Here is a 23,955-nt window from a genome sequence, read left to right as displayed (position 1 = left end):
CAGTTGACAGTAGCCGGGAGGGGGTGGCTGCGTGTTGATCGAGACAGGCATGAGAAGTCGTCTTCTGGGGAGTGGCCTCGTTGGGCTTCTTCTCAGGTCCTGTGCACCTGCAGGCTGTTTCAGCCTTCACAAAGCAGCGTTCTTGAATGGAGGACTCCACAGGTCTGCGTTTCAGAGGTCCCGAGACCCTTAGATTATCCAGCTTGACTCTTCCTTTTTCCAGTTGAGGAAACTGAGGTTCATTTGCACCTAAGCTGTCTGTTTTGAGGAATTTTCAGATTCGCGCTTACAGTGAGACAGGTATTAACACACCGTAGGCTTCACCATTCTCTTAACCGCCTCTTTTGGGTACAGAGCTCTGTGATATGGTGATACGCACTCAATGTCATCTCTAATTCTTACCATTGTTTGTACTGGAAAGTGTGTACTCGCGTACTGGACATCAGGATTGCCATCTTACAGATGAGCGGTTGGAACCTGAGGCAGGGACTTCAGTTTGCCCTGCACCATACGGGGTGGGAGTTGTGGGCCAGGCCTGAGTTCAGTGCCCCTGCTCTTTCCACGAGAACAGAACAGAGGGCACACTGTGTCCCTGTGTCTCAGCTGTGCACTGGAGGGATGTTGGAGCAGGGCGCCTTACCCTGGCCTCAGGAGTCCCTGTGGGGAAGGGAGTAGTACCCAGAGGGATGTACTGTGCGTGGGTGTCCTGGTAGATTGCTGGGGGAGTACAGCCCCAGAGCACAGGACAGAGCAGTGTGGAGGGAGCCTGCGGCAGCCCAGAGAGTGTCAGTGAAGAGGGACAGGACTCACCGTAAGGGATGGGGCCTTGGGATGGTGGAGGCGGAAGAAGGCGCTTCCCAGGCCGGGAGAGCAGGAATGAGTCCCAGGAGAGAGTGGACGAGGATGTCCAGGAGTGGAAACTGGTGTGGAGGGACCTGGCAGACACCTTGCATGCATGTCCTAGGAGCAGGCTGCAGGCCACACACTCGTGTGCACAGAGGTGAGCCCGTGTGTGTGTCTGTGTGTGTGTGTGTGACTGATGCAGGCCTGTGAGCATCAGCCTGTGGACACGCCCACCTGCAGGCCTCACAAGTCATTGCAGGGCTGGGGACAGAACGTGGGTCGCTCACTGAGAGCTGCCCCACACTTACTCCTTCTCTGACCCCTGTGCTCTTGTAGCTAAGTTCAGTCTACAGAGAGAGTTCAGGCTTTGACTTATTAACTGGTGTGATGTCATTTCTTGCTTCAAAGAAAAAATAATCAAGGCCCACAGCAGTTCTCTTCCCTTTGAATTTGCCGAGAACGTCCTTGACAAAAATTAAGAAAACAGCGAAGTTCATCAGTTTGGACAGGATAGCAAAAGTACCTTTAGAGTGGTGCTCACTAGACCACGTGGTGATACAGCATTTTCTAGAAATGCTGAGTCATCAGACATGGAATGTTGAGACTCGGGAAACGGGAGGAGGAGCGTTGACGGTGACTGAGGTTAGCAGCAGAAAGTTAATCCTTCTTGCAACTTAGTGGCAGCTCTGGCCTCCACAGTCTTCTTGAGCTTGTATAATTCATGAAGTTTTGACAGAGCAGCATTAAAAGGATGTCTTTGATTTCATCCATAAAGGAGACAGGCGTTTGCAGGCGGTGCAGTACTTGTGATGGGAGCTTGTGAAGTGAGCCGCCTGCCTGATGGGAGTTGGCGGCCAGCGGGCCCTGTGATCCTGCGCCGAGTCTCCTGTGGTCTGCTCTAAGCTCCTGCTGGTGACCTTGCATCTCTCCTCGGACCCTTGCTAAAATATGTAAATCAAGGTCATTTTTTTGTGTTTGATTCTTAACTAGTTTTTGCTGATGTGCATTTTTTCCTGTTTAAGGATTCTTGCCTCCCTGCAGGGCCAGCAGCTGCAAAGGGTGAGAGAGAGCAGGTTGGAGGAGGGGGCTGCCTTGTTCACTCTCCAGACTCGCAGTTGCCCACCAGAAAGGCTGGCTATGCCATTCCTCATCTGTGAGCCCTGGGAGTTCCCAGGTTCTCAGTGCATGTTGATTTGTTCGTTAATAAATTGAATATTTAAACCAGTCGTCTGGTTTATGAAAGGACCTAGGAACACAGCCCTGGAAAATGCCTTTCAAATTTGAACATGGGAGCGATTCCCATCACTGACCACATCATTGATGACAGATGCAGTCATCACTGCAACGGTTAATTTATGTGTCAACTTGGCTGAACCACCATTGCCAGAGATTTGGTCAAGCATTATTCTGGATGTTTCTCTGAAGGTATTTTTTGGTTGAGGTTGTTACCGAAACACCAGGGGTTCAGTCTGGGTCCCAGTGCTCACTGCACAGAAAGCCAATCCCCAAGACAACAATTGTTGCCAATGAAGAAGGCTTTAATCAGGTGCTGCAGCCCAGGAGGTGGGAACTCAGTCTTAAATCCATCTCTCAGACTGACTCAAACATAGCAGCGAGGAAATGTAATTATGTATGGGAAAACAGGGGTAAGGAAGCAGTCAAGATGAATGAGGGGCTTGGCATGAGGGGCTTGGCATCTAGCTGTCCGGATGCTATGACCTGGTGAGTTTCAGGTCTTTGATACTTTTTGAGAGGCCTGGTATCTCATTGTCAGGATCTGGTGAGTTTCAGTCCTTTGATACTTTTTGAGAAGCCTGCAAGTCCTTTCCTGAGGAAGGAACTCAGATAAAACAAGTGTTAAGTTTTAAACTTTAAGATCAGAAGTTTGTCAAAAAAAGTTTGTCAAAAAAACTTTTCTAAGTTTTTTAAGTTTGTCAAAAAAACGGTCTGTGGGACTATTGGGTGGGTTTCAAGGTTGACATTTAAGTCAGGAGACTTTGCATAAAGCAAAGGGTGACCCTCCATATGAGCGTGGGTCTCATCCCATCTATTGAAGACCTTAATAGACAAAGACTGGCCTCTCCCAAGCAAGAAGGAATTCTGCCTGCTTTTGGGTGGACTTAAACCGCGGCTCCTCCCTGAGTCTCTAGCCTGCCACCTACCCCACCAGATTTTGTTCTCATCAAGCCTCTACAATTGCACGGGCCAAGTCCTTAAGATAAATGCCCCCTGTCTGTTTATATACATGTATATGTACATATGTCCTTTGGGTTCTGTTTCTCTAGAGAACTCTGACTGATACATCAACCAAAGAATAAATATCCATTAGGAATTTTTAAAGTTCAGTATAGTTTATGTTTTTCTTTTATACTATATGGCTTTAAAAGGCTTCTTTCAGTTACAGAATGTTCATACATTAGACCAGAATCCCAATGACCACATCATTGATGACAGATGCAGTCATCACTGCAACGGTTAATTTATGTGTCAACTTGGCTGAACCACCATTGCCAGAGATTTGGTCAAGGGGCAGACCCTGTAGGTCATTCCGTTCCCCCGATCAGCCCCCGAGACTGTAGAGATGGGAACCTGTCCTATGACTCACTAGATTTGATTGGCTGTGACCTTTGTCTTTAACCAGTTGGAATGTTCTCAAACCTGGACAGACACGTGCCAATAAGTATCTGGCAAAATAGAACATGGGTGGCATAGAGCTACTGAATGAGTCACTGAGGCTGCCTGGATAGGACAGGCTCATTTAGGCTTTAAGATTTGGCTGTGCCATGAAATATGATGCGCAGCTCTCACTACAGCGCATGCCCTAAACATGGGGATGTTGGCGTGAATTTTAAAACGTCCGTGCCCTGCATTGTGGGCCGGTAATCGTGAAACGCAATGGTCTGGTGATGAATATTTCAAAGGAAATCATAGCAAAGATTTTGCTTGTGCAGCTGAAGTTGGTGCACTTGAATCTTAACGAAGAATGGGAAACAATTTCTGTCATTTGAATGGCCTCAAAACCACATCTACGTAAATACGCATATGCGGGGAACTCTCCTGAGGCCAGAAGGTCATTTGTTTTTATTTTGTGCCAAAAATTATAAGGAAAATCGAACGATGCAATTAAAGGTGAAATATTGTTCCTTTTATCACAGTTTCTCCATTATAAAAAACAGAAGGAAAATCGTTTCTTTGCCTTAGTTCCTACATTTTAAAAAGTGTATATCATCTGTAAGTAATTTGCATTTAGTTAATCTTAGTCATTTTGAACTTTGATTTTGTCATTTTATAAGCAAAACTAAATCCGCTGCAGAACCTGGGGCGCAGTGTTAAGAGAACTCATGTGGGGAGGCACCAGGATTTCCCCCCGTCTCCCCGCTGGGAACTGAAGAAGAGGAGCAGCTCTGCTCTGTCCTGCTGTCCGTCCCTTTGAACTTCTCTCCAGCACCAGGGTCCTGGCCCCTGAGGAAATTCATGGCAGTTCTTAAGGGAACAATCCTTCAGGGAGACCCTTGAGAGGGAGGTTATAGAGCTGTCAGGAGCTGCCCCAGGCCTGTGCACCTTTCCCAGTGAGGGGATGCTGAGCGGGTTGAGTCTGAGTGACAGCAGAGGGGTCGGGCGGAACCAGAACCCTTTCCCGGGGCTGGGCTGGAGGCTGGCCCTGTCCACTTCTGGCTGACCCGAGGCTGAGTCACATGGATGAGAGGTGCCGCCACATAGATGAGTCTGTTGGTAACTAGAAAAGACCACTTCAGATTAGTCCTTGATCTGTTTGCTTTTTTTAATTATAAGAAATGTTAAATATACAGAAACATGTAGATAGTAGTCTAATGAATGCCTTTGAACTTATTACCTAGCTTTGTCAAATCTAAAAGATTTGTTTCATTTTTAAAAAGCTTCAGATCTGTTGTTTGTTTCTTGTTTAGAAACACATTTCACATGTACCAGGGAAGCCTCTTCTCCTCCTTTCCTCTCCTTTGCAGTCTGCGGTTTCCTGTAACGCATGTTCTCGCCTAAACTTTGTATTCCTCATCTTTTTAGTTCTTGCCTATCTGGAAACTAGGAACTGGCCTCTTACCTGACCCACTGCGCTGCACGCCCCAGATTTTTTTTCTTGTTCATTCTTTGGAGGATTTTGACATATTTGACATTCTGGATACAAATCCTTTGTCAGTCACATACACACTACAAATATCTTTTTCCAGTCTGTGATTAAGTGTCTTTTGCAATACAGAAGTTTAAAATTTTGGGGTAGTCAACTTCATCAGTTTTTAAAATGTATCCTTTGTTGGCCGGGCACGGTGGCTCACGCCCGTAATCCCAGCACTTTAGGAGGCTGAGCGAGGCAGATCACTTGAGACCAGGAGTTCAAGACCAGCCTGGCCAACATGGCAAAACCCCGTCTCTACTAAAAATACAAAAATTAGCCAGGTGTGGTGGCGCACACCTGTAATCCCGGCTACTTGGGAGGCTGAGGCAGGAGAATTGCTTGAACCTGGGAGGCCGAGGTTGCAGTGAGCTTATTTCATACCACAGCACTCCGGCCTGGGCAACAGAGCAAGACTCTGCCTCAAAAAAGGAAAAAAAAAAAAAAAAAAGAATCAAATAAAATGTATCATTTGTGCCCTGAGGTAGTGTTTTTAGGCGCTGCTTTCTCCCCTGCCCTCAGTTTGCTTTTGTGTGTGGTGTGCAACAGGGTCCGGTTTCATTCTTCCACGTGGATAACCACTTGTTTTCTCTGTACCACTGATGGAACGTTCCATCCTTTGCCTTCCGGCCGGCACTGCTGTGCCTGTCATGGATGATTGAGTGTCCACCTCAGTATGGGCGTGCCCCCGCGTCCTCTGTTGCACTGGTCTTTCTGTCCAGCACCTAGGCCACGTGGCCTACATTAGTCTCACAGAATGTCTTGCTATCTGGTACAGTCTTCACCTTGTCATTTTGTCTTTGGGGTTGTCGTGCTATTTTTGGCCCTTTACTCTTCATTGTCAACTTTGGAATATACTTTAATTCCACAAAAATTCTGGATAGAGGATAAGGAGTTTTTATTAGAAATGCATTGAATTGGGGTCAGCATGATGACTCATGCCTGTAATCCCAGCACTGTGGGAGGCCGAGGAGGGTGGATCATGAGGTCAGGAGATCGAGACCAGCCTGGCCAACATGGTGAAACCCCATCTCTATTAAAAATACAAAAATTAGCCAGTATCGTGCTGCGCACCTGTAATCCCAGCTACTTGGGAGGCTGAGGTAGGAGAATCGTTTGAACTTGGGAGGCAGAGCTTGCAATGAGCTGAGATTGTGCCACTGCACTCCAGCCTGGGTGACAGAGCGAGAGTCCATCTTAAAAAAAAAAAAAAAGAAAGGAAAGAAAGAGAAAAAGAAAAGAAATACATTGAACATATCAATTAAAAGGAGATAATTGACATCTTTTCCATTTGAATCTTTTTGTTTATGAACCTGGTATATCTCTGTGTTTAATTAGCTTTTCTTTTATGTCTTTCAGGTAACTTTTACATCATTTCCAAAAGTGTCTTGCGTATATTTGTGTAATATATTCCTGAGTTCTTCTGTCCCTCTCACTCAGCAAAAATTCTGCAGGGGTGGGCTCCTGTGCCCAGAGGCTGCCTACCTGCCTTTGCCTTTGACTTGTCAGAATGCCCTTTCATCTTTGTACCTGGAAGTAAGACGGACTCTGAGCGCTAGCTATCCCCTGGAGTGGCAGGGGCCCCTGCTACCATGCTGCTGTCCTTTGGAGCAGCTCTTGTGGCATGCTGGCTACTTTATTAGATACAATTTACTGGAGGTAGTTTAAAAAAAAAAAAGTCAGGATTGGGAGATTTCAGCTGTCTAATCCAATTGGAATAGGATCAGGACTTTTTAATGGTCATTTCCAAGGCGTGTGGGCTCTTCCGTGAAATGTCTTCCCCTTAACCAAAGAGATGTATTATTTTTGAAGATGGTGTTGGCTCGAAGAAGAGTATTTCTCCTTGACCTCCAGAACCCCCTGTCCCCAGAGTCCTGCCCTTTCTCCAGGGTGAGCATTTTCAAAGGAGATTCTTCTCATGGACTTGTTTTTCACAGGGGTGAAGGGGCAGCATGGGACTTGTCCAGACACAGCCCCGACCTCACTTAACGGCTGTTCTGCCTCCCGGATGCTGCCCCCACTGAGGTGGCCCGTGCACTGTGGGGCTGCACTGCAGAAACTGGACCCTCTTCCCTGTGCACTGTGCAGCAGAAGCCATGCTCCCCACCAATGCACCAGGCTGCCCCGGGGAAGGGCCCAGTGAGGCATCTCCCTGACTCCATGTATTAGGCTGTCCCGGGGAAGGGCTGGGTGAGGCATCCCCCCCACTCCGTGTATCAGGCTGTCCCGGGGAAGGGCCGGGTGAGGCATCTCCCTGACTCCATGTATCAGGCTGTCCCGGGGAAGGGCTGGGTGAGGCATCCCCTCCACTCCGTCTATCAGGCTGTCCCGGGGAAGGGCCAGGTGAGGCATGCCCCCGACTCTGTGTATCAGGCTGCCCTGGGGACAGGTCAGACGACTTGCTTCACGGGTGGCTTGGAGTCTGCAGGTTCCTCCCTGTTGCCCGTTACCTTTGCTGACAGTCCTTCCCTCGTTGGGCTGAGATGGGGACCCCAGGGAGTCGTGCAGCCATTAGTGGCACAGTGTCTCTGGCAAACAGCTGTGCTCTGAGCTCCGACCGGGACCTCCTGTGAGGACAGAAGACAGGGTCTCTGGGGAGCCTGCAGGCATAGGGTGCAGTCCGGTGCTACCCTTGACTTAGTGAGCTTGCACACAGTGACCCCAAACCGTGACTACAGGGGCTCCTGACGATGAATTTCCCATCCTAGCCAGTGGGTCTGCTCCAGGGAAAACCCGTCTTTACTCAGACCCTGACAGGGGTCCCAATGCCAAGGCTGCTGCAGAGGTGAAAGTTCCACTCTCAGAAAGCCAGGAGTCCTGAGCGCTTACTCTGTGCTGTGCTGGGTGTCACCGTGTGGCAGTGCAGACCCTGCTCTTCAGAGCCTTAGACGGCAGCTGGGAGGAAAAGCCATAACCAGAGGGAACGGCCTGGCCGAGGTGCTCTCTGTTCTTATTACCAGATAAGAAGCCTGGGAGGGAGTCTGGAGGGTTTTCAGGAAGGCAAGAGAGGCTGGGGGTGGAGGAGCCAGGGAGAGTTGGGTTTAGGGGCGGTCAAGAATGGTTTGGCCTACTGGAAGGCGGTCAAGAGGCAAAGACAGTGAGCAGCCTCGTCCCTGCTTGCTTTCTCTTTTCTTTTCCCTTTTTTTTTTTTTTTTTTTTTTTTGTGACGGGGTTTCGCTCTTGTTGCCCAGGCTGGAGTGCAGTGGTGTGATCTCAGCTCGCTGCAGCCTCCGCCTCCCGGGTTCAAGCATTTCTCCTGCCTCAGCCTCCTGATTAGCTGGGATTACGGGCATGCGCCACCACGCCCAGCTAAATTTGTATTTTTAGTAGAGATGGGGTTTCTCTATGTTGATCAGGCTGGTCTTAAACTCCTGACCTCAGGGGGTCCACCCGCCTCAGCCTCCCCAAGTCCTGGGGTTACAGGCGTGAGCCACTGCACCTGGCCTCGTCCCTGCTTTCTAAAGTTAGAAGACATCAGGGTGGCTCTGCCAGGTGTCATGTGGCCCGTTCTGTACTCCACACCACCCTCCGGGCACCTCACACAGGCACTCCGGCTCATCGCTGTTTTCTCATCCATAGAGAGAGGTGCAACGTGCTGACCTTCAGAGCCCTTCCAGCCCTGGTGTTTGACACGGGCCCCAAACAGTGAGGGCCTCGAGCACCAGAGAAACGAGGTGGGGTGGCCTGGGGCTGTGTGGACTGGGCTGCAGGCCTGAGAGTGGGTAGATGCTGACAGAGCCAAGATTGCAGGTCAAGGGCAGTGTTTGCAGTGAAAACTGTAGGGGGCTGAAACCCAGCTGGGTGGCTTCCAGGGCCCCTGCCTGGCCCATCCCTGTAGCTGCAGGCCGGTCCTGGCTTGTTCTTAGTACTTCACACAGTGCTGCACAGGGGTGAGGCCTCAAGGCACAGGAGTGAGGCTGTGGAGTGCAGGAGTGAGGCCTCAGGACCCAGGAGTGAGGCCGTGGAGTGCAGGGGTGAGGCCTCAGGGCTCAGGAGTGAGGCCATGGAGTGCAGGGGTGAGGCCTGGGGAACAGGAATGAGGCCTTGGGGCGTAGGGGTAAGGCATCAGAGCACAGGAGTAAGGCTGTGGGGTGCTGGGGTGAGGCCTGGGGATGAGGGATGAAGCCCTGGTGCGCAGGGGTGAGGCCTCGGGGAACAGGGGTGATATGGTTTGGCTGTGCCGCCACCCAAATCTCATCTTGAACTCCCACGTGTTGTGGGAGGGACCTGGTGGGAGGTAATAGAATCATGGAGGCAGGTCTTTCCCGTGCTGTTCTCATGATAGTGAATATAAGTCTTATGAAATCTGATGGTTTCAGGTTTAAAAAGAGGCATTCCCCTGCACAAGTGCTCTCATTTTTTGGCCTGCCACCATCTACGTAAGACATGACTTGCTTCTCTTTGCCTTCTGCCGTGATTGTAAGGACTCGCCAGCCATGTGGAACTATAAATCCAATTAAACATATTTTTTAAAATGAATTGCACAGTGTCAGGTATGTCTTTATCAACCACGTGTGAAAACGGACTAATGCACGGGGTGAGGTGTACCCCTCCTCCCCTTCCTGCAGTAGGCTTCCTTCTTCAAAGCAGAGCCCTCTCTACCAATGGCGGGCCTCGGAGTGATCGCTTGGTCTCTGATTAGGCAGTTAGAGCCTCGGTTAAATTAGCTTTGGGCTTCTGTAAGACAGTCTGTGAGCTTGCCAGGGTCTGCTTAAAAGAACCATATTTCTCTTCCATTGCAAAGTGTGGAAACATGCCCGGTTTGCATGGCACTCCCGGGAGCCCTTGGGCATTGTGCTTCAGTGTGGCCCCGGCACAGACTTATTGTCAAGTCGTCAATCAAAGCTGCTGTTTCCTTCATTAGTGATTAAGAGAGGGTAATATTGAAATGATCTGAAATAAAAATTGCCAAAGTGTTCTTTTGTTGTATTAATCAGAACCATATTCGTCATTCGTCAGAATCCTAAAAGAAATATTCCTGACTCACTCTTTAAATGACACTGGAGTGTTTCCTCTGCAGACTGGCAGTGTGAGGAAGACTGGAGGTGCCCCCCTACCCCCAACCACAGAGAGGAAGCAGGGACAGGCTTGGGACGTTGCTTCACCAGGACTGCTGGATGCTGGGCCGGCCTCCAGAGCCTGTCACTGCGCTGGTCAGGCCGGGGACGTCCTTCCAGCTTCTCTGTCTCTCCAGACCTGGGCTGGGTCCGAGACCTGTGGGAGTTTCCCAGTGCAGTGCCCAGCTGCCTCAGCCTTGCCTGTGGGGCAAGGAGGCCAAGGCCCCAGGAGGAAAGGAGCAGTTTCCCCAGCATCCTCTGTCCGCGGACGGGACATGCTTGGTTTCCAAAGCCAGCTGGTTCCAGGGTTTGATTGCGTGTTGGGATTTTTCTCAAGTGCTAGGGCTGTAGCAGACCGGCGCCAGCAGGAACAGGCCCAGCACTGGAGGCCAATGTGGAGGGGTCACGGGACAGAGTGGGGGCACCGAGTTAGGTGGATGGGGCCTCAAATGCCTTGAGGGGAACTGGGGGCTTCATCTTCCTTGACGGGAGACGGGGCACCTCTGACTGTTAGGATCCGCTCACTGGCACTTTGCCCACTACGTCATACCCACTGCACATGGCAGACAGCTGTCCTTGCTCCGGTGACGTCCAGAACTTGCTGGTGGCAGGGTAGCTGAACACCCCACCCCCAATCCAGAATATTCCACACACACGATGGTATTTCCTCATCTGGTCTTTCTGGCTTTCTGCTGGGAGAAGAAGGGAGAGCTTATGGTTTCACAGGTGACCAGCTCAAGACCTTTGTTTCAAGGCAGAGGGAGGAAACCGTTTCCGTCCCCCGGACCCCCACCTGCCTTTGCTGCAGAACAGTCCTGAGTATCTGCTGAAGGTTCATCACTGAGGATCCTTTCCCAGTCTCTGGCTCCCTCCTTTACCTCCCCAAACTAGCCCGGAGCCTGCGAGGAAGGGGAGATCTTCATTTGCAGGACAGGCCTGGTGGCGTTGGGGTGGGGATGCCAGAAGCGGCCTTGCGGGCTGCACCTCCCTGTGAGTCAGCCGGTACTGATCCAACAGCCCCAGGGGCTTCTCCAAGTCACAGCCTCCTTCTGCTTGACCCACCCCAGGTGGCCTCCCAGTGAAGGGGATGGAGCCCAAGTCCTGAGTGGGCTCAGGCCAAGGCCGGGTGCCCAGGGCTGGCCTGCGGCCACTGCTCTCGCCTCCCTGTTTACCCACTGAGTGCTGGGTGATATTTATTGTCTGGATTATGCTTCATTAAAGCAGAAGCCCATTTTCCATAGATGATAATGCATTTTTTATTTATTAAATTACTGTTTTAATGCAATTTACCAAGTCATCCAAGACAAATAATCCACTTAAGTGATGCCGTAAAGCTCTGTTTCTCCCCAGTGCTCTGTTTCCATGCAAGTGTGGCCTCTCCTAAGTTCCGCTCCTGGGCTGGAGACGTCTTGTGAGCAGCAGAATTTCCAGTCCAGCCTTACTAATTCTGAGTAGGAGCGGGTCCTACCACTGGCCGGAGGCTGACCTTTGCACTCCCTGGTTAAATAAAAGGCTTTTAAGGAAATTGAGAGTGTAAAGAGAATTCCTTGGAGAACCCATCATTCTGGCATATCCCAGAGTACTCCTGGAGACCTTTTCCCTCTCAGTATTTGCAATGCTAATTACCACTCATGCATTCCTCAGGGCTGGTTCGCTCAGGGCCTTACGCACCTGAAGGTTTTTGTTTGTTCAAGTCACCTAAGGTATTTAAAAGCAAAGATCCACGTTTCTTCTTTTTCTTTCCCCCCAACCCTCACCCTCACCCTCACCCCAGAAAGAGGTGCATTTCTCTAGGTACATTCTCACTGCCGAGCTTCCATGCACCTGGCCTGTCCCTTTCCCCAGGCTTCTGGTAACCCAAGGTCATGGATTTGGGGGTGTGTGTAATTTCATTCAGTTTCCATTCCTACTCTAGGCTTGGGGCTGGGATTATAATGAAGAAGGGGTCACGGGGGAAAGCTGACACATGGGACACACTGGACCGTGACGGTGTGGCACGTGCCGGGCGGAGACATGGCCAGGGCTCCTGGGAAGAAGGGGTGGAGACAGCCCCACTGCCTGGGAGAAAGGGGGAAGATCCTGAAGAGTGAAAGGGTTTATCTAGGAGAACAAACAAGGAGCATCCCCTCCTGCGGTAGCAGAGTGCCTAAGAGAGCCAAGGCTGCAGAGGGTTGGAACACCAGGTGCGGGGTGGGTAGAGACCGGATGTCCAGTCTGCTCTGGCTCACTTCTACTTTATCCTGAAGGCAATGGGTATTTAAAGATAAAATGGTGACATGATAGGAGCCCACTGAATTAGAAAGGGCATCCTAGTTACAGCGCAGAGAGGGCTGACATGCCCAGATAATGGGATATAGGGGCGTCAGTGGCATTTAAACTCAGTTTAAATATTTGGTCGATTTTAATTCCAGCACAAACATGTGACATTTTAATGGCTGTATATATTTCAATGGATATTGAGGACTAAGCTCTGATTTTTTTTTATCTTGCCCAAATTCCTAAGGGGTCTGGAGAGTCAGGCACTACAAACCATACAAAAATTCTCATCAGATGGGTTTTAATTAACCCTGTATATCATGACTTACTTTCCAGCCTGACTCTGGCATAACATTATATGACAAAGAAAGTCAAAGTATTTTACCCCAAAACATGTTTCTTTGCCATATTTTGAAATGGCAAATTTGTCCTTTGTCGGGGAAAATTTGCATCTATAATGAATCTTGGCCGGCACTGTTTCTCACGCCTGTAATCCCAGCACGTTGGGAGGCAGAGGCAGGTGGATCACGAGGTCAGGAGTTTGAGATCAGCCTGGCCAATATGGTGAAACCCTGTCTCTGCTAAAAATATAAAAAATGAGCCAGGTGTGGTGGTGTGCTACTTGGGAAGCTGAGGCAGGAGAATCGCTTCAACCCAGGAGGCAGAGAGGTTGCAGCGAGCTGAGATTGCGCCACTGCTCTCCAGCCTGGGCGTCAGACTGAGACTCTGTCTCAAAAAACAAAACAAAAAAGAATATTAAGATAGTTGGATTTTTTTCTTCCAGGCCCTCCCAATCCTAAAGAGATTAAGAGTCTAGCACCTTTTAAAGATTCAGTAGATGGCGCAGCGGCTCACACCTGTAACCCCAGCACTTTGGGAGGCCGAGGTGGGCAGATCACCTGAGATCAGGAGTTCGAGACCAGCCTGACCAACATGATGAAACCCCATCTCTACTGAAAATACAACAATTAGATGGGCGTGATGGCACGCGTCCGTAATCCCAGCTACTCCGGAGGCTGAGGCAAGAGAAATGCTTGAACCCAGGAGGCGGAGGTTGCAGTGAGCTGAGATCGCACCATTGCACTCCAGCCTGGGTGACAGAGAAAGACTCTGTTTAAAAAAAAAAAAAAAAAAAAAGATTCAATAGGAAACATTTCTCTCTATTGTCTGTAAGGGCAGCCACTATAAGACTTCAAAAGAACCTTCATCTCCACAGTCTTTTATCTTAACCTGGACATTTCCTTTCTGTGATCCCAGGTCTTTAGACAGACTCAACCAATTGTCAACTAGAACATGTATAAATTTACCTATCGCCTGGGAACAACCTCCCGACCGCTGCTACTGCCGCCTTTCAGTTGTCCCGCCTTTGTGGACCAAACCAGTGTATTTCTTAAATGTATTTGATTGATGTCTCATGCCTCCCTAAAATGTATAAAATCAAGATGCACCCTGACCCCTTTGGGCACATGTTCTGAGAACCTCCTGAGGTCTGTGTCATCGGCCATGGTCACTCATGTTTGACTCAGAATAAATCTCTTTAAATATTTTACAGAGTTTGACTCTTTTTGTCAACAATATCATAAAAAAACTAGCACATCAAACCTGTACTACAAAGCCACAGTAGTAATATATTTAAGGTTCTTGAAATGAGTGGATTAAAAAAAAAAATAATAGGACAGAGCCTTCCCTTTCTGGTGGTATGGTGAATGTGATGTGCAAAAGGCCCTTCTGTTTTTTGTGTGAATACACTAAATAATGCTGGTGTGTTTTTAAAAAACATAACCACAAAGGTGAGACTATCAGAGACCAGAAATCTCGAGAAAATACAAATCTAGCGAGATAGGGGAGCAACATCAAAGCTGGTCTTTACCCAGGGGTATCTGTGAGTTGATTTTAATGAGCCACTGGCAGGAGTCAAAACCTGGGGATTGTTTTTTTCAGAGTCTAAACAGGTGCTTGTGTTTGCCTTTCTTAGCCTTGGCCAGGTTAAAGGAGGAAGAAAGAACCCTCCCCCTCCTCAGAATTTCCACCTACAATCCTACATTCACATGGATTGGGAACCCTAGTTCATGTTACTTATTTGACCTAAAAAATTGCAAGCTAAAAATTTGGTTTAATGTAGTCTGGGATAACAATGCCTTCAGGCTCTAGAGAAGCAAATACAGTCCCCCAACCCGAAAAAGAAAAGCCTCAAAGAATTCCAACAGATGTACATTCTAAGGAGCATAATGACAGGAGAAGTCAAGGAAGTGGGCCACCAGGAGCAAGAATCAGCAGTGAAAACAGACTGCAGAAAGAGATCTACAGAGATTTTAGAATTATCTGAGATGCACTATAAAAATAAGCTTGTACATTTTAAATAATACAAAGAAAGATATTGAATGAAAGGAGGAGGAGTAACTATCAATTTACAAGGCAAGTCCGAAGAAATAACCAAGGTTCAAACGTAATAGATAAGTGAAACAAATTGTGACACAGTTGAAGAGATTATTAATGAAGTAGAAGAGAGATTTGAGGAAAGTACTTCTCCCAGAAAGACAAAGAGACGGAAGATATAAAAAGAGAGGCTAAAGGAAACGAAGGATAGAATGAAAAGACCCCAACTCTATCTGATCAGAGTTCTGAGAAAATAAAGAGAATGGGTACAGATGGATGTTTGATAGGAGATAATGGATGACTGTTTCCAAAACTGATGAAAACTACTTATTCTCCAGATTCAGAAGGACCAATATCTCTAGCAGAATAAATATCACAAGGAAACTGCAAAACGTCCAAGACAAAGAAAGTATTCACAAGCAGTCAGAGAGAAAAGTTAGATTGCTTATGAAGAAATGACAAATAGATTGATAGCGTTCAGTAGTGGAGGCTGGAAGATAATGCAGTATCATCTTTTAAAATAATAGGCAACTTAGAATTGTATATCCAGCGAACTATCTTTCAAGAATGAGAATAAAGACATTTTTAGACAAATGAAATCTGAGAGGGTTTACAACCAAAAGACCCTCTCGTTAAAGGAGCTTCTAGAGGTTGAATTTCAAGAAGGATAATAATTTCCAAAGAAAGGTCTAGGTGCAAGAAGAAATAATGAGAAAAAAAAATAGGTAAAGTCATGAAAGACTCTAAACAAACTTTGATGTATAAAAGAACAAAAAGGAGATCTCCATTTATAATTTTGGGAGGCCGAGGCGGGTGGATCGTGGGGTTAAGAGATCGAGACCATCCTGGCCAAATGGTGAAACGTCGTCTCTACTAAAAATGGAAAAATTAGCTGGGCGTGGTGGTGCGCGCCTGTAGTCCCAGCTACTCAGGAGGCTGAGGCAGGAGAATTGCTTGAACCCGGGAGGAGTAGGTTGCTGTGAGCCGAGATTGCGTTGCTGCATTCCAGTCTGGCAACAGAGCGAGACTCCATCTCAAAAAACAAACCAAACCAAAAAAAAAAAAAGTCACAATAGAACTGAAATTCTGGAAAGCACGAGTACATAGCTAGGGAAGATTAGGTCAGTGTGTGGTGCTGCTGTGATGATATGACTAGAATTAAAATACTCTTAATTTTTTGTGTTGTTTGGGAGGAGAATAAAGATAATTCATTTTAGATCATTAAGTTAAATATACATGTTAAAATTTGTAGAGGGCCTATTAAAATAATAGAAACAATTCAGTAACTTCCTGATTAATTGGGGTTGGGGCATTAGAATGTAGAGGGAAGTAGATTAGTCCACATGTAGGCAAGAAAGACAAATGATAGAAAAAGTAGAACAGTTGGAAAGTTCTAAACGAGAGCATGTGAATTAACCTGAATGCGTCAGGAGTCACAGCCAGCAGGAACCAAGCTCTTCGGTTAGAAAGCATGACTGGAGTTTAAAAACCCAGTGCTGTGCTAGTTATAAGAGAAATATAAGGAAATAAAGATTAGGGGGGAGACCAACAACTACCAACAAACAGAAATGAAGATTTTCAGGACCCCATTTTCAATATCATCAAAAATATGAACTTGTTAGGGAAAATCTAAAAACAGAATAATAGACCTTTACTGAGAAAACCATCAAACACGGGTAAAGAGAAAGAAGATCTGATTAAATGAAGAGCTATATCATGGTCATGAGTCAGAAGATGGATTAAAAGCTATACTATGGTCATGAGTCAGAAATCCCAGCAAACTTTTCTGTAAAAATTGGCAAAACAGGTTCTAAAATTTATACAGAAATGCAGAAGATTTGGAATAGCCAAAACGGCCTTGAAAAAGAAGACATAAGGGAGGGCTAGCACTAGCTGAAGTTTAGTCTTTTCAACAAATTGCTGGAACAATTGGATATTCATGTGCATACAGATGAACTTCCAGGCCGGTCATGGTGGCTCACGCCTGTAATCCCAGCACTTTGGGAGGCCGAGGTGGGCAGATCACCTGAGGTCAGGAGTTTGAGACCAGCCTGACTAACATGGAGAAACCCTGTCTCTATTAAAAATACCAAATTAGTCAGGCATGGTGGCGCATGCCTGTAATCCCAGCTACTGAGGAGGCTGAGGCAGGAGAATTGCTTAAACCCGGGAGGCGGAGGTTGCGGTGAACCGAGATCATGCCATTGCACTCCAGCCTGGGCAACAAGAATGAAACTCCATCTCAAAACAAACAAACAAATAACAAATGAACTTCCATACCTTTTACCATATACAAAAATTAACTCAAAATGGAGTATAGATCTAAAGTAAAATTTAAAACTGTAAACCTTGTAGAAGAAAACCTTTGTGCCCTTGAGTTAGGCAATGATTTTTTAGATAAGACACCAACAGCATGATCTGTAAAAAAACAAAGTACTAGGTTGAACCTCATCAAAATTTAAAACCCATGATCTGGCCTGGCGCGGTGGCTCACGCCTGTAATCCCAACACTTTGGGAGGCCTAAGCAGTGGATCATGGTCAGGAGATTGAGACCATCCTGGCTGACATGGTGAAACCCCATCTCTACTAAAAATACAAAAAATTAGCCAGGCGTGGTGGTGGGTGCCTGTAGTCCCAGCTCTTTGGGAGGCTGAGGCAGGAGAATGGCATGAACCTGGGAGGCAGAGGTTGCAGTGAGCCGAGATCCCACCACTGCACTCCAGCCTGGGCGACAGAGTGAGACTCTGTCTCAAAAACAACAACAACAACAACAACAACAAAAAAAACCCCATGATCTTCAAAAGTCACTGTTAAGAGGATGAAAAGAGAAGGCACAGGGAGAAAACATTTGCAAAGCATGTATTTGATAAAAGATTTATATCAAAACTAGTGGCAGGTTTTTCAAAAGGTAAACATACTCCTTCCATATGATCCAGCTGTTCTACTCCTAAGTATTTTTCCAAGCAAAATGAAAGCCTATGTCCATTCAAAGATTAGTACACAAATGTTCATGGCATCTTTCTGCATAGTAGCCCCAAACTAGAAACAATTCAGTCCTTCAGCAGACAAATGGATGAACAAACTGTGGTATATCCATGCAGTGGGTGCTGCTCAGCGTTGATAGAAATGAGCGATTGGTACATGCAATGTCACGGTGAATCTAAGGTAATCATCCTATGTGGAAAAGCTAGACCAAAACCAAATGTGTATTATAGGATTCCCTTTATTTGAAAGTGTTGGAAATGTAAGCTAATGTGTAGTGACACGAGTAAGTCGGTGATTGGGACTGGGAGGGCTCGAAGGGAGGATTTACAAATGGCCACAAAAAAACGTTTGGAGCCATAGATATGTCCACTACCTTGGTTGTGATGGTGTTTTCCCAGGTGTATGCATATATCAAAACATATCAAATTGTAAACTTGAAGTATGTAAAGTTTTTTTTTTTTTTTTTTTTTTTTAATGAGATGGAGTCTCGCTCTGTCACCTAGGCTGGAGTGCAGTGGCACAATCTCGGCTCACTGCAAGCTCCGCCTCCTGGGTTCACGCCATTCTCCTGCCTCAGCCTCCCAAGTAGCTGGGACTACAGGCGCACACCACCACACCTGGCTGATTTTTTGTATTTTTAGTAGAGTCAGGATTTCACCGTGTTAGCCAGGATGGTCTCCATCTCCTGACCTTGTGATCCACCCGTCTCCGCCTCCCAAAGTGTTGGGATTACAGGCATGAGCGACCGCGCCCAGCCTGAAGTATGTAAAATTTATTATATAACAATTATACCTCAGGAGAGCTGTTTAAAATACATTACCCAACAAAAACTGATACATAGTTGTAGTCAGTTAGACTCCTTCCTCCCCACTAGAGACTTCAGAGCAAAAGGCCTGTGTAAGGTTAGAGGTCATAAGTATTTATACTGTTCAGTACACCATGAAGAGAAAACAATTTTGAATTCGTGTGCTCCTGATAACATACCTTCCAAACACAGAAAACAAAGATTGGCAGAACCATTAGGAGAAAGACATAAACTCACTCTCATAATGGGAGTTTTGAAGCATACCTGTCAGTTATTGATAGATTATAAGTAGATGGAAAAAAAAAAAACAAAACCACAGGATTTATAGGAAACTTGAACCAACGCTGCTGATGAACTTTATCTAGTGGACATATGCAGGGCACTCTATCCAAGAACTCTAGAATATGCACCCTCTTCATGTTCTCTGGTCTGGCCCCAGCTTTCTGGTCATTCCTGTGGGCGGTTTAGTCCTTGGTGTTTATTTCTGTCCCAAATCACTGGTCACTCTCTGGTCTTTTGTGTCCGTGTACCTCCCTGGCATCTCCACCTGGATCCCCAAGTGTCTTAAACTTGGTAGTTCCAAAGAACAGCTCACGGCCTTCCCACCAAATCACTGTCTCCTACAGCCTTTTCCGCAAACCTTCCCCCGTCTTAGGAACTGGCAGCTTCACGCTTCCAGCTGCAGAGGCTCAAATTGTCACAGTGGCCCTTGGTTCCTTTCTCTCCTACCCCAGATCTCTCATACGTGTTGGTGTAGGTTTTCTGTAAAACCTTCAAAATACATCTCGAATTGGTCTTCCCACAAGCTTCCCTGCTCCCCCTTGGCCCGAGTCACTAGCCCTTCTTGAATTCTGACTACCATGGTCCCCTCACCTGCCTCCTGGTTCTCCTGGTTCTGCCTCTCCCCACCCTGCCTTGTGCCATCCATTGTCAGCATGACACTCGGAGGGATGCTTCTGAAGCCTGTGTCGTTCTCTGCTCAGAGCCCCGAGGATCTATACCCCACACGTGCCTGCCAACGCTTGCCTTTGCTCACCTCGCTCTGCCGTAGCTGTGCTGGTCTCCTCGCTATTTCTGGAACGTGCTAGGCAGCCTCTAACCACAGGGTCTCTGTGCTTCCTGTAGCTTTTACCTGGAATGTTTCTCTGCCATGTGTGTAAATGCCTTTTCTGGCCAGGGGCGGTGGCTCACACCTGTAATCCCAGCACTTTGGGAAGCTGAGGCAAGTGGATCACCTGAGATCAGGAGTTCAAGACCAGCCTGGCCAACATGGTGAAACCCCACTACTAAAAATACAAAAATTAGTCTGGCATGGTGGCGTGCAGCTGTAATCCCAGCTACTCAGGAGGCTGAGACAAGAACATTGCTTGAACCCGGGAGGCGGAGGTTGCAGTGAGCCGAGATCATGCTACTACCCTCCAGCCTGGGCAACAGAGCGAAATTCTGTCTCAGTGAAGAAAATAATAATAATAATAATAATAAACGCCTTTTCTCTCTGAATGTTTGCTCATCTGTCACCTTAGGTGACTGACCATTTTACTAAAGTGGTATCCCCCTCTTCACAGACAAACCCCCTTGCTGTTCCTCGTCCCAGTCTTTGCCTTGTTTTCTCCATAGCACATCACCATCTAATGCACTGTGCGTTTGATTTGTTTACTTACTGAACCATTGACAGTAGTCCTACAGATGTTGCATGGGCAAGGCAGAAAAGTAAAGGTGGTACCCCAAGAACTGGAGTTTTGGGAACCCTCAGTCTTTGCAGTTGGCCGTGTGTGCTTGAACTAATACCACAGCCCCAAGGTGTGCACGCCCCGCACCTCAGTATGGGAGGGTCTCTGGGAGCTGACAGTGGTCCTGGGTTTCCGGGATGAGTAAGGGGTAGCTACCTGAAGAAGGGGGAGCAGGGAAGCACGTTTGAATGACAGTGAGGAGAGAGAGACATGGGTGGTGATTTGAGGGGTGTGAGCCGTGTCCTTCCACATCTGTGGCTTCCGATCAGCATCACTTCCCTGTTCGTTTCCCAGGGAGACCCGGACCAGGTGGTGGCCCTGGGCCCAGTGCCTGATCTCCGGCTTGACTGGGCCTGGCCCGGGCTCAGCCTTGTTTCCTCATCTGTGGAGTGGGAGGAGGCCTCCCTCACACGCCGTTGTGAGGAGCAGACTCTGTGCCTGGCACGGCACCAGCACACGTTGAATTTGTCTCTCATGCTTTTTGGCTATTGTCTGTGCAAGAGAGGAGTGAACAACCGCCTCTGAGGCTGCCTGAAGCTTGGTCTGCTATTCACTTGCTGTTTATCAGCCTGCTGGTACTTAAAGAGGAAATGGTGTTTGTTTTAATGAGCTGACAATTTTGATATTAAGGCATTAAGTAAAAGTACGTCAACACAAGCTTTGGTTTTCTCTGAACCCTGACTAGATAAACCCTGACTGCTGCAGATACCCTTGCAGTGATGTTCATGGATCCCACTTTACAATTTCTCTCTTGGTTATTTTTTCTCTTTTAGTCCGAACCAGAGGGCTTTTCTCATTTCCACTTGTACGTGTGCGCTGCTTTTCTCGTGAGATGGAGGAAGGAAATACTAGAAGAAAAAGATTTTCAAGTAAGTAAATGCCCTTTCAAAAGAACCCGAGTTTGATTTTCTACTAGGAGAGAGGTTTATTAAATTTTAGTTCACAGGGTTATTTGTGGAAGAGTTTTGAGAAGCGCTGCCTGCGTTGCGCCGCTCACCTCCCGCTGGTTGAAAGCTCGTCTAGCTGAGAAGACGAGCCTGGCAGTGGTCATGTGGTCACGGCAGTGGAAATGCTGCCCAAGTTATGAGTTATTTGATGTGACTGTGTGACAAGCTCCCCGCGGAACCTTCCCTGGGCCAGCGTGCCCCTCAGCAGCGCGACCCCTGCAGGGTGCGGCGCGTGACCTCTGGTCCCTGGAACCCTCTTCACAGCACCTGGACTGTGATGCTTTAGGGACAGGGCTGGGCAAGAAATCACACAGCCTGGGGTCCCTTCCAGCCAGGCCACTGGGAGTTGTGTGACTGGGGATGCACTGTTTAACCTCACTAAGCTAGTCCCTGGCAACTTAGTGGGAGAGCCCTCCTTGCACCCCACTCATCAGAGGCACACCCTGCTGGGCCCCGTGCTCTACCTGTGGGACTCCCTGTGGATTAGTGTCCAGCCCCTGACCCACCCCACATGTTCCTCTGTGAGGCGTCCCGAGCACCCTGTGGACTGTTGGCCCCTTCACGGGGTGATACCCACTGTTCTCCGAGGTGCTGGCTGGGAAGTCCTTCTGCCCAGTATTCACCCAGCAGAGGGCTCTGGGTGCAGCACGGAAGACCCCAGAAGTGGGAACCAGACAGACTCTGCACCAGCCGGCTGGGTCAGCCACGCTTCACCACTCTGCCTTCTCCAGGCCCTCGTCTCTCAACTAAAGGGACGGTCCTGGGTCCCCAGGGCAGTGCTCTCCACAGCTGGCAGCCTTTTGTTCCCCAGCTCTGTGCCTGTCAGTGGCTCCGAGCATCCCTGCTCCTTCCGAGAGCCTTGGGAGGAGCCAGGGAGGTCCTGCTGCCCCATTTCATCTCGGTTCCAGGAGAGACCAGACAGGTGAGGGTCGTGCTGAGGCCTGGAGCTGCCAACAGGGCCTGGCCTAGCAGATGGAACCCAGCCCAGGTGTTCGTGGATGGAGCCCTAAACCAGAATTGAGCCATGTCCTGTGCCCGTTCTGACCGGCTGGGGGTGTAGTTTAAGTGCCTGATGTCGGCATTACTGGGATCTTTTGCTGATTAATAAGCACAGCATTGTAAAATTAGAAAATAAGCCATCCCAGAAAATCTTCATTTATCCATTTTACCCCCCGAGTCTAAACCTCTCAGTTTGGCTTCCCAGGGGACTGGGGGTCCAACTGCCAACCCCCCTGCAGGCCGCCCTATGCCCGCTGGCCCTCATCCTCGCCAGCTTCCCCTCCTTGGAGCCCCACTGCCCTCACCCTGGGCTTGGCTGAGAGGAGTCCACCCACACGGGATCGACTGTGCTCTGCCAGCGTCCAGGAGGTGCCCACCAGAAGTGGGAATGCCTCGTGAGGTTGGAAACCCCAGCACCCGCCAGGAGCTGGGACCATTGTGGTTTTTAATTTTAAAGTAAGCAAGCCGCTTAGACACAGTGGGGACGGCAGTTGGCAGAGTCGTTTTTCTAAGTAGAAAAAGCAGTTAATTGTATGTGAGCAGAGTGTGGCACCTCCATGAAGTCAGGAACCTTCTCTGAGGGGGCCTCGGCAGCTGAGAGGTCTGTGAATGTCTCTGATCAGTGGGTGCGCCACTGCCTGATGTTGATGCGTGGACAGCCTCGTTGGGAGAAGCAGCTTCCTCCAGCGTGGTGGCTGCCTGCCCCAGGAGGCTGGTGAAGGCGGCGAGGAGGCGGCAGAGCAGCATCGTGGAAGGCTGAGGCCTTCCACGGCTCTGGAAGCATGCTCCGGGCAGTCCGCAGCCACCTGGCCCCGGGCCCTGCGTCTCTGTGGGAGCTCCAGCTGCTGGGTGGGCTGCATGGGAAGGACCAGCGGGTGCCAGCCCAAGCTGCCCAGCCTGGGAGCCTTCATCTTTGTCCCCTTTGGCTCTGGGACTGAGTTCTGTGCATCTGCCAGCTGCTCAGTCGGGAAGCCGAACACACACAGACACACAGGTGTGCGTAGTGCCCAGGGTGAGGGGCTCAGTCTGGCTTTGTGACCCTGGGCTTCACAGCCTCAGCCGGTCTGTTCATTCCTTCACTGAATGCCCCTGGAACCCTCGCCCTGAGCCAGGCCCCGTGCTGCAGATTCTGCCCGTGAGGGGCAGGGCAAGTTGGGAGGGGCAGGTGCATGAAGGGACTGCTCTGCGGGGGTCGGCAGGTGAGCAGGGACCAGGGAATAGAAGTGATAGATGGGGGAGAGGGGAGCCGGTGGGGGAGAGAGGCAAAGAGAGGATGGGGTGGCCTTCCCATAACAGTGGATTTGTAACAGCCTGCTCTGCATCGTGGAGTGATTTGGTGAACTCAGCCCCGAGGGTGGGTTGGCAGCTAGAACATAAGCAGCCATGAGCCATACAAATAAAAAGACGAACAGGGATGGGGCAGGATGGCGCACGGAGGAAGCAGGAACAATCGTGTCCTCGGACTTCAAGAAGAAAACACTGGGCAGAGCAGGGAGTCCCCCCACACCATGGCACTGAGCAGGGAGAGTCACCCCACACTGTGGCACTGAGCAGGGAGTCACTCCACACCATGGCACTGAGCAGGGAGTCACGCCACACCATGGCACTGAGCAGGGAGAGTCACCCCACACTGTGGGATCGCAGGGAGAGTCCCCCCACACCGTGGCATCGCAGGGGGAGTCACCCCACACCGTGGCATCGAGCAGAGAGAGTCACTCCATACTGTGGTATTCTCCCAGCACGGGTCTGGCAGCGGCCGCAGGAGCCAGGAAGGCAGGACGCTCCTGGGAGCACAGGAGCCCAGCGCCA

At 48.9% G+C, this 23,955-nt stretch overlaps 1 protein-coding gene across 11 annotated transcripts in view; it reads left to right on the top strand.

Moving 5' to 3' along the window:
- TBC1D22A (TBC1 domain family member 22A) overlaps window positions 1-23,955 on the top strand; it is a 414,723-nt gene that overhangs the window by 339,602 nt on the left and 51,166 nt on the right. For 8 of the 11 annotated variants that reach the window (XR_012418607.1, XR_012418606.1, XM_065521728.2 and 5 more), the window contains one exon: window positions 20,974-21,069. The exons of 2 other annotated variants lie outside the window; for them this stretch is intronic. Coding sequence is in view for 7 of the 9 variants with exons in the window: in XM_065521728.2 (XP_065377800.1) it covers window positions 20,974-21,069 (96 nt within the window). In the remaining 2 variants the exon portion in view is untranslated. Of the gene's footprint in view, window positions 1-13,087; window positions 13,441-20,973; window positions 21,070-23,955 lie in introns of those variants that run through there. One more of the 11 variants, XM_065521727.2, reaches the window with a different exon arrangement.

The sequence above is a fragment of the Macaca fascicularis genome, chromosome 10, assembly GCF_037993035.2.
Source record: "Macaca fascicularis isolate 582-1 chromosome 10, T2T-MFA8v1.1".
NCBI classification, from domain to species: Eukaryota; Metazoa; Chordata; class Mammalia; order Primates; family Cercopithecidae; genus Macaca; species Macaca fascicularis.
Note: the sequence above shows the minus strand (reverse complement) of the source record. Positions and strands in the feature narration are given on the sequence as shown.